This window comes from Mytilus californianus, unplaced genomic scaffold, assembly GCF_021869535.1.
Source record: "Mytilus californianus isolate M0D057914Y unplaced genomic scaffold, xbMytCali1.0.p SCAF_4, whole genome shotgun sequence".
Lineage (NCBI taxonomy): Eukaryota > Metazoa > Mollusca > Bivalvia > Mytilida > Mytilidae > Mytilus > Mytilus californianus.
In genome coordinates, this window is record NW_026262690.1 from 52,941,352 (window position 1) to 52,952,505 (window position 11,154).

The following is an 11,154-nucleotide window of genomic DNA, read 5'->3' on the forward strand; positions in this document are numbered from 1 at the left end:
CGTTCAAGACTTGGATGCTTCTTATACTGTTAGCATCCATTACATTTAGCACAAGGACAAAAATGGGAAATGAGAAAAGAGACCAAATCAGTGGTTAGAAGAATATCGACAAAACACACTATTCAGGGTCAGAAGAATAACGAAAAACCAAAAACCAAAAAAATACTATACAAAAAACCCCAAATGATGGATAAGTTCAGTGGTAAGTTGTATTTTTTGTTGTCATAATCAAAGAAAAGAGGTCTGAGGAGGAAACAGAAGCCCATAGATATCGTATCAACTGAAATATCTGTAGGTGCTGCTTGAATGTTGCTAAACAGAAATGCACATTGGGAAAATTAAAATTATATCTGTTGTCGTAAGGTTAGGTTCAACCGATGCTCATCTTTAGTTTTTATATGCAAGTCAAGTTTTGAAGCAAATTAAACTATTTTTGGTATTCTTTATTTCAACTTCAATGGGATAGATGCGATGAAAAGAGTCACCAAAGTTTAATTACTCTCAAAGAGGACATCATCTTTTTAAGAATATGAAATTGAAGGATAATGCTAGCTTTTTACTTTTTTCTGTACAGTCTCCAGTATGCCGAAAACGAATAAATGAAAAAATTGACAGGAAGAATGGCACAGTTAGTTATGCGTCAATGGTCTTTGCAAAAATGTCAACAAAACGTAGCAAATATGTAGAAAGGTTTTCCCAAAATAATATGTAGAAAGGTTTTCCCAAAGTAATATGTAGAAAAGTTTTCCCAAAGTAATATGTAGAAAGGTTTACCCAAAGTAATATGTAGAAAGGTTTTCCCAAAGTAATATGTAGAAAGGTTTTCGCAAAGTATGCTTTGTCCTCATCTTAAACTAGATATTTGTATCCAACGTTTACAATTCGTTTTTATGAAACAATGTTGGCCTAGTTCGTTAATCTCTCTTTAAGTGTAGAATGAGGAAAATTTGTGTAAAGATACATAAATCAAAGTTTGTGTACTCTTGCTTAAGAAAAGGGACTTAATTGTTTGTAGCCTTAACAGATCTTTGGAAGTTTTTAGTATACGCATCTGAATTTAACCGCTAGTTCGACATCTTTGGTGGAAAGTTAAAACGAACATTTAACAGACCTATGATTATTCATGATTTTCTCTTTAGTGTTAATCGTTATTTGTATGTGTACTTTTTTAATAGATCTTTGAAAGTTTTTAGTATCCGCATCCGATTCAAACCACCGAAGAATAGATAGCTGAACAGTTACTCAAAAGACCGTTTGCTTACAAAAAGGAAGATAATAATTCCGAAAAGAAGTTTCGTGGAGCATTTGGCAGATCTAGCATTACAACGTTATTTTAAATAAAGACATTTATGTAATGTGGGTATCCAGTAGGATGAAGGAAGATCCAGTTTGACATATTTGATTGAAATACCAAATTAATGTAAAACAGAATTCTAAGCCGTTGAAGTGTTATGGTAGTTTGTGTAAGGTTTCCAAATGAATTTATTAATACGTTATTCCCCAAAACGGTATTGTTCGGGGCTGCGTCTGTGGCCTTTTAAACCACTTACATATTTGTCATGTAGATAGAACAGGTGTTTAGATAAATTCAGTTCTTTGAAGATAGATGCAACATGAATTTTTGAGACGCATTAAGTTTTTGAAATCCGATTTGTATCAACATCAACCCATTTGGAATTAGTAACATCGTTCCCTTTTTCGTGCTTTGGTCATTGTCTGGCATAACCCTAGATTGTCTGGCATAACCCTAGATTGTCTGGCATAACCCTAGATTGTCTGGCATAACCCTAGATTGAATACTTTAGAATTGAAGATGCGTTTTCGGTTTATAAGGAGTTAAGTTCACGTTAGTAAGGCCCTTTGTTCAACTATTTTGGTCGAGATGTCAATGCTTTTACAAGCCTATAATATTTGGATCTTTTCATGACTTTGTCAGTTTATCTCAACTTAATGTCCCCTTGGTATACTTTTTTTCTAATAAACTACAAAGCAAAGCATTCCGTTCTTATAATTCCATAGTGTAATCAAGCTTTCCGTTAGTTTTGTTTTAAATATTCATACGCATTGTTATAACTTTGTCATGGAGAGCACGTGTAATCATGCATGTGACGTTTCAAATACCACGATATTGTTAAATTCCAATTAAAAAATGATTGAATTCTTTTGAAATATCTATGTAATATGACTTGGTAAACAAACAAAAAAATATGTTGAGAATTAACCTACTTTTATCTACATCAACAAATAAATTACAATGTAAAGACCGAAGTTTAGACTTCAAGCGACAATTTACCACTCAGTTTGGTATCACATGATGATGCTATCGACCTATAAATATTCATTTATACATACTGCAGATGTATATTTTGTACGTTTGGTTTTAAAGGAAACTAAATATTAGACGATATCATATGAGTATCAATATAGTTTAATTCCCTTTAGATTTTAAAAGTCTCTTTTAATTACAAATGTAAGTTATTGTCAACCATGTCAATGTAAACCAAAATTTTAAATAACCTTTTTATGTTGTTGTCAAAACATTATCTATTATCCAGATATACTCTTGAATAAGTGGAGACCATAGACAAGTAAGAGTTTAAAGTTAGTTATGAATTGACATTGGATTTAGAAACATTTTGCATTTTGGAAAGAAAGAGGCAAAAAGGTAGCTATAATGGTAAGTATTATCGTAAAAAATCTTGTAAACATATATTTTTTGTGGCTTTCATTTATTTCTGTATTCAATACAACATTTTGTCTGGTGTTAAACTCAATTTACATTTACGATATATACATTTGCAAAACGAATTCAAAGACAGATGAAAATTAGATAAATTTAAATGTTAAACTTAAATATGTGGATAGTGGGTTAGATGTTATAAATTTTAAACTATCTGCAGGACATTTCAAGCTTTTTATGCATTCCATTTATCCTGAGAATGAAAATAAATACATTTGACTGTTTCCATTTTTCATTTTTATTTCAAAACATAAACAGTCACTTTTATGAAATAAAAGCAGCAATAAAATAGTCTTGGTGTTAGCAAGTTAATTTTATGATATTTCAATACACTTGTGTTCGCTATTGATAACATCGGGCTGTAAGCAAACGCCAACATTAAGATCAAGGGGAGTAATATACTGCATTGGTAGCATGTATCACTGCTGGTGGACTTTTATTTCCATGAGTGTATCATATTTCCCATAGGCATTTCGGCACTGGTTTTAATCATAATATATGTTTTGATCATTTCTCAGTTTAATATGTTTGAAAATTTTACTGAACACGCTGAAGAAACTAAGGTGAAAAGCTTTTAGAACATGTAGAACAAAAGGGACATACAAATCTTCGGTAAACTTTGGATTCAAGTTGGAACCTTTAAAGCATATTAAGAAAATTTCCATTTACTATAACATGTTAAAGTACTGATTGAACATGTTATATTTCCAGCTGAACGACAAACTGCCGTCAATCGCTCAATTACAAGTTTGAATTTGTACAAAATAAGAGATATATAAAATGATATAAATGTTTCATAATTTTATAATGAGGTCCATAAAGTTAATTCTGTGCATTCATTTTCTATTATGGTTAACCTGAGTAGTTTAGATGCTGCTTCATTCACGTTTTCTCCAAAATTTATTGTATCGTTATAACATGAAGAATATCAAATGAAGAAACGTTTTCAGATATCTTTCACAAATGACAATAAAACCAAAGAGCAAGTTATTTTCGGACATAGATTTCAGTATTTAAGATACAAAATAAAACCCAAATTTCATGCGTATACACCTTGCGGGATTTCTGCACATAATCTACATAAAACAAAGCGTTCATCCAGCATGAACACTTAGGTAAAACTTAATATCGCGATCGCTTTAAATAATATAATATGCAAAAAATCAACAGCTTCATTATTTTCTAGTACAAGCTCAGTGTAAAGAATAAGAATAATTAGTATTCTAATTCACCACTTGGCCTTATCAAAAAGTTCAGAATACGTCAATTCCAAAGGGAAACATGACTTTAAATCAACTTTCGCACCAGTAAATTTTAACAAAACATGTCTTCAGCTAATTGTTGAAATAATTATTTTTAAATGTAACAACAAGGTAATTGCATTCAACAAGGGAAATGTAAATATTGTAAATTTTAGGAGCGATTATTTGTATAAAACAAGTTATAAAAAATTACAATATGTTATAGTTAAGCTTTGTTTTCATGTCAAAATAAAGTACTTGAAATAAGGGCAAAAGTTGATACATGTAAGAGAGATAGTTGATTTGAATGTGGATTAGCCCAAATCCTAACAAAAAAACCCATCATGTATGCTATGTAATTACAAAGGCTTATTAAACTTACTCATTCTCACGGTAAAAAAATCCTTTATACAAACAAATTATTCATGTTATGATGCTTGACCTAACACTACAACAGTCTGTAATGTGAATTTTAGAAAGGTTGTTCTTATGCTTTTTGATTTTTTAAAACAATTATATATAAGCTAAATTCCTTAAGATGAACTTGCGCACTATAGGGAAATAATTATTTGTACTTTTTTTTTTATTAATAAACAGTATGCAAAGGGTTTATCGGGAATTCCTGGTTAAAATATTGCAATTTTTATTTGAAAATGAGGATTTTTAGCCTTTTAGCTTTTGCCCATATCTAAACAACAAATTTGCGGTAGGAATTTAGCTTATATATAATTGTTTTAAAAAATCAAAAAGCATATAAACAGCCTTTTCTAAAATTTTGAATTTACATCAAACGCTTAGGTTATTACATTTGGCATGTCATCAAAACGTAGTTGTGCTTGTAATGTATCAGAAAAGCCTATATAGAAAGGTGATATCCAATTCTAATTACATGTACATATATCTTTTTTGCAGAGTTTTTAGATCTAACTGATTATATAAAATTTTGGCAAAAAAAAATATCTCACAATCGTCTGCATAAACCTTCTAGAAGACATTAAAACAATAAAATTCAGTTTGATTTGGATCACATGGTATAGAGATATAAGATAAGCACATGCGGTATGATTGCCAAAGAGACAACTAACCAACAGAGTTCAAATCAAATGGATATTAGCATTTATAGGACACCACGCTACTGACTTCAACAATAAGCAAAACCCCATACAGTATAGTCAGCTATACAAGGCCCCCAACATGACATGATGTGAACCTTTTCGAATCAAAACAAACCAAAGGCCTAATTCATGACAAAACAATAATCAAAAAAAAATAATATGAAAGACAGCAACCGACGAAAACCACTGATTACAGATTCCTGACTTGGGACAGGAACATATAAAACACTTTCTCTAATTCTAAACCGATTTATCCTTTTCCTGGCCTGTTAATTATTTTTATTTAATCAACGTGTGGTACGTTTGATCTCAGTTCTTCATTGGACAAAATTCAATTATAGCGTCAAATTTTCCTGCGTTCCTCTGAATGATTGTGACGACACGAAAAAAAGGCGACCATGTCTGATGACGTTATATAAAAAGAACACATATTTTTGCAGATCATTGGAAAAAACTTCTACATATCGTCTAAAAATCATTAGAGAAACAGATTCTACCGCCAAATCTTGTGCAATACTATATTTATCCGCTTTCCACAGTTAAATTTTAAATATTTAAAATGCGAGGCTCGAAGTACTAAACACAACTAACATAAAGACAAAAGACACAAAGTACTGATCTTAGTCTTAGACTACTCGCAGGTACTGAAAGTTAATTCAAAGCCAATGACAAGTTCTAACAATACTTATTTTGAATTAAATTGTTTTGTGCAGGCTGATGGAAAATCAAAACTAACGAAAGCCCAAGTGCAAGGTAAGAACTAATTATTTAACTGCACAGGTATACAAGTTTCACGATTTTTTCAACATATTAAAATGCATATGTACTTTCAGTTATTGAATTTTGTCACGTACTTAGGACCAATGATTCGATAATATACATTACCGTTCTTTCAGTTATATAATCCCATTTAGTCAAAAAAACTACAGAAGTTTCTTGACCCAAGCAGTACATATTACTACATTGGATCGTTAACCAATTTAACGAAACTTAAAACCTTTATAGCCTTTTTCATCCGAAATTATTGTATACTGCATTTACTAAAATCATTTACAATTATGTTTTGATATATAATTGCGAGCTACGAGCATTGCAAACTGCACTTCTTATTGTGAAGGACTGTCACAGTGATTCAATAGATTTTCTTCCAAGTGGTTTTGGAACAGAAATAAATGAATGTCTACATTTTTGGGTATTTTTACGCGCATTCTGTGGTTAGTTTTATGTGCATTCCTTTTAAACAAGAACTACTTTATATACAATTTTCACTTATCTTTTAAATTCGTTAGCATCTCCTTGTACGTTTGAAGAAAGACTGATCATTTTGAATGAAGCTGTCGGGCAATTAATGACTGTAATTGTTATCTCTCTTTGCCCGTTATAATATTTATTTCGTTGATGCTACCGAACACATACTATATGTTCTTCAATATATGTATGTACATGGTGTCCGTATACACTTGATTAAACTGGGTCTAGTAGCTTACAGTACTAGTTGATGTGAGCTTTTGCATACAATTGAAGGCATCACGGACTAAAAGATAACAAAAATCACCAACAGCAATGTCTTGCTTTTGGTTTGTTAAGAGTGTGCAAGGATTTATTCTTACGAATAATTAGGCATTATTTATTCTTCAAAATATAGAAATAAGAATAATCTATAATAGACCAGACATTTTCCTGGGAACGAGACAAAAGAGGATCTGTTCATTTCACGCTTTAGAAATGAGAATGTTTCAGACAATATGTCCAGAAAAACTGCAGAATTTTATATTCATTTCATTATACCATCTGTACGTACCAGCATGTCAATTTTAGCTGAATGGAGAAAAAAAAAGAATATAGTTCTGATGTTTTATGGAACAATGTGCAAATGCATTATACATAAAGACACAAAATCATCAACATACTCCAGAAACACCACATTCATCTCGGTAATTGATGGCAGGTCTACAACGGTGACTTAAAAACAGTCAGAACATAACAATGATCCCATGAGAAGATCTAATTTTGGTTATGTATCAACAATCGCTTCGAAAGTGCATATTCTATATCAAAATTAAACGACAACATTTAAAAAAATCCAACTCGTACAAATATTAAATATAAACACAGGAATAGAAATATTAAACAAAATTGTGTGGCATTTTGGCAACCTAAATGGTAAAAATAAAATAATTTATAACAAATGCGTCATCTATGAATTACAAATGTGCAACCCATCTATTATATATTGTCATCAATTTGAATGTTCTGTTCCTGATTGTAAATTATAGATCATTAAAACACTTCAGCAGTTAACAAAAAGAGGTGGAAGATAGAAGAAAGGTCAACCAAAACTAATAAGTCGAAGATATCGGCACAAAAAAACAAGGAGCTTTTAACACTTTCAAAATCTCAGAACGATAATGGGAAATTTAAATCATCTTTTTTATTCTTTCAATGATAGCAGCACTAAGTAATACCATATGTGAAAATTTTTTATGTTTTAGTTGGATATGGGCTTTACCGATATACGTTTAATTGCTTTGATATCAATTATAATAATGTATTTACAGAATTTAAAGAAGCATTTAAGAACTTCGATAAAAATGGGGATGGGAAAATATCTTGTAAAGAACTAAGGACGTTTCTGAAATCTGTAGGACAAGATTCATCTGATGCTGAAGTACAAAGAATAATGATCAGGGTAGATCACGATAGTATGTATAAATTGTTAGAAAAATGAACACAAAACATTTTTTAACGTGTAAAAGATCTTTTCAGAGTACCTACAGCGTATCAAAGTATGCTCATTTAGTGCGAGGAAAAAGCTACATATGTTTAAAACAGAAAGAGCAAGTATTTTATGAACATAACAATATACATGTAATATAAAAAATCTTACTCTGAAGTAGATGAAAACTCAAGTACATTTTTAAAATGACAGATATAATAATACTAAGATTTCAATTTCAATGTATTTTGCAGGTAATGTTACCAAAACATAAGATAATTTGATTCTAGGCGAACAGATTTGTGTAATAAAATAATTATCCACTTATTTATTTTTGGGGGAGGGAGTAACGTTTAGTGACCTTTTGTATCGGCCATTTTGAACCGTACATTATAACTGTAGGTGATTATAGAAACCGAAAATCACTTTGTACAGTTGTATGCTGTTACAGTTTCATAGTCAGCTTTTGAAATAAAATTCATATAATATTTGAGGAAAAAAACATTATTACGATAAAAAAAAAAGAGGACAATAAAATAAGTTTAACAATGTAAGACAGCACTATGGTCTAAAGACTACAGGCAACATCCAACAAAAACTCAACATAGAGTATAAAAGACTGAGCAATTGGAATCAGACCAACTATCGAGGGTTAGCTCGTATACTCTGGTTGCTACACTCTTGCCATTGGTCGTGCTACTAGATAAATTCGATTATTTCATAAATGCTATAAAAAAAAGGCACCTCCGAAGAATGAACAAAAGGGAAAGTTTTGACGAATATACATAGTTATAAGTCAGTAATATATAAGGATAGAAAACAAACTACGACTTATGAAAAAAAACCCAGACATTTTGAATATAACAAAACTGAAAACTAAACCAAAAGGAACGTGAACCCCCATACAATGGTGGGTAATACTTACGCACCGAAATTGTAAACAGTTCCTGCTCTTCTAATGGAACCTGTTGTGTTACACATAACAGGTAAAATTCCGGTGACCAAACCGAATTGGCGATAAGTTATAAAATAGGCAATGATAATCAGACTTATAGCCACGACACATAAATGGTACAAATATAACAAAGATCATATTGGACACAGATATTCCGTAGCGATTAATTGAGTCATGACGACGTAAACTTAAAACGATTGGCTTATTGGGAAGTTTAATGCAACCCACTGCACATATTGCATAATTGTATATGCGTGTAAAATTTGTAACTGGAACCGTTGATGAATTGATTGTCACTGTATTTAAGTGTTAAGCTATAAATGACCTTGTTCATTCTGAATATATTTCATAATTACCAATATATTTGTACAATTGATGACAAAGCTAAAGTATAAGTTACAGAAAGTTTTACATTGTTTTCGGTTTTGAAAAGTAAAAATACATTTCGTAGAGAATTCAATTGTAATCAGATGTCTTAATTATTCCAACTTGTATTGTTTTACAAATAAAAATTGAGTATAACTTAATACAAATACGTTTTTTAAAGATAGTGGTTCCATAGAATTTCAAGAGTTCTTGACAATGATGTCGACGGAAGAAACAGAAAAATCCCCAGCAACAACCGATCAATTCCGTGACGCATTTCGAGAATTTGACAAGGATGGCAATGGAGTTATAACTATGAAAGAATTTAAGAAAGCTATGGCTAAAGTAGGAAATAAACTATCGGATAAACAAATCAAACAAATGATCAAAGAAGTTGATCTTGATGGTGATGGTGAAATCAATTATAAAGGTATATGATCAATGGGAATTTAATATGATCATAACATCATATTCAATTTTCACATCTATATAAAAAGTTGGACTTTTTACCAATCCCTCGACAATAACAATTTACAGGTTAATACGCCTGCAAATTAAAATTTTTCCAATGAAATATGATTACATTTGTAGTAGGGCTAAACACTTAACAATTTCATTTTCTAATTACGGAGATGACTTCCATGTGTGTTTGGGTTGTGGACTGGACTTTTAATTACATATACATGTAGATGTCAACCCCCTCTTTACTTGAACCTCGGTCGGTATACTACCCACAGGTACACACAAGAACATGCAATAAAATCCGTACAGGTGAAGCACTAAATTCAAACCACGGTATAATAAAAGTTAGCATATTCAAACTCAAATACAAACATTATAAACAATCTACATAAAATCGTAAGAATGCTCGATGTTATTGAAAGTAAGCTCTAAGCACTTAATCTGTTGATACGAATTTATGCTAACCTACACTAAACATTTTTTAATATAAATTCATCAGTATCAAATTGTTTGAATGTTCTCCATTCAATATATGGTCCACGTGTTCGTTGCCCCGCCCCCTTAGTTTAAAAAGGGATCAATATATGGTCCACGTGTTCGTTGCCCCGCCCCCTTTGTTTAAAAAGGGAAGAATATACCAAGAGGGCAATAAAAACACGAGTCGTACAAAACAGAAAACTGAAGAAAAAATGATGAAAAAAAAATAAATATTGAGCAGCATACATGAGGAACGATTATGTGTTAAACAGCAATCAATCCATTCGACATTTAAATATACACTAACACATACACCCTTAGTAATGTGTACATCATTACGTGTGTGCATATCCAAATGCATATATCAATCTGAGTAATTTTCTACGAATATATTAGAAATATTATCAACTGACAATTGATATATATATACTATCATGATTATCATATTCAAACTCGAATACCATCTACTTGGCAAATGGAACTATTTTTGAGTTTATTTCTACTCGAAAATGTAACTTAATCATCATGTTATCTTAATTTCAGAATTCGTCCAAATGATGTCAAAGTAAACTGCGACCAAGTTGCTGTTGAGAGATTAGCTCATAAGTAATGACATTTACCATATGCCCTACGAGGTGTGTTGTATTCAGCATTTGTAAACCATAATTAGTGTTTTATTTTGCTTTGCATAAGACTACGTAAATGGAATTTAAATGCAAGAAGTGGTTCATTTACATGCCACTATAGTATAGTTTAAATATGTACTTATCTAAAATATGCGCATTCAAGGATACAGATTAGTAAAAGTACATGTAGGTCATTAATGTAATCTCAAAAGCATATGTTTTATATAAAATGCATATGGAGAAAAAAATAAGACAATTGTAAACAATTTGTAGTCTTAGACCTTGTACACATATATTTTACTTTTTTATTTTACACATGTTGTTCTAAACAGGTTGTACTTTGAGGCATTAGCATCAGTATCATAAAGCGTATACATGTATATGTTACATTGCCTACTACTGTTAAATACAAATATAAAAACCAATGTGTATTTCCAAATAAATACCAAAAATGCA

At 31.0% G+C, this 11,154-nt stretch overlaps 1 protein-coding gene across 1 annotated transcript; it reads left to right on the forward strand.

Annotated features, from left to right (window-relative positions):
* Positions 1-2,504: 2,504 nt before the first annotated feature.
* On the forward strand, positions 2,505-11,154 carry LOC127738238 (calmodulin-A-like). Its single transcript, XM_052249417.1, has 5 exons — positions 2,505-2,677; positions 5,810-5,849; positions 7,655-7,798; positions 9,315-9,563; positions 10,616-11,154. Exons 1-5 carry the CDS (start codon positions 2,675-2,677, stop codon positions 10,639-10,641), a joined length of 462 nt encoding a protein of 153 aa, XP_052105377.1. The 5' UTR covers positions 2,505-2,674; the 3' UTR covers positions 10,642-11,154.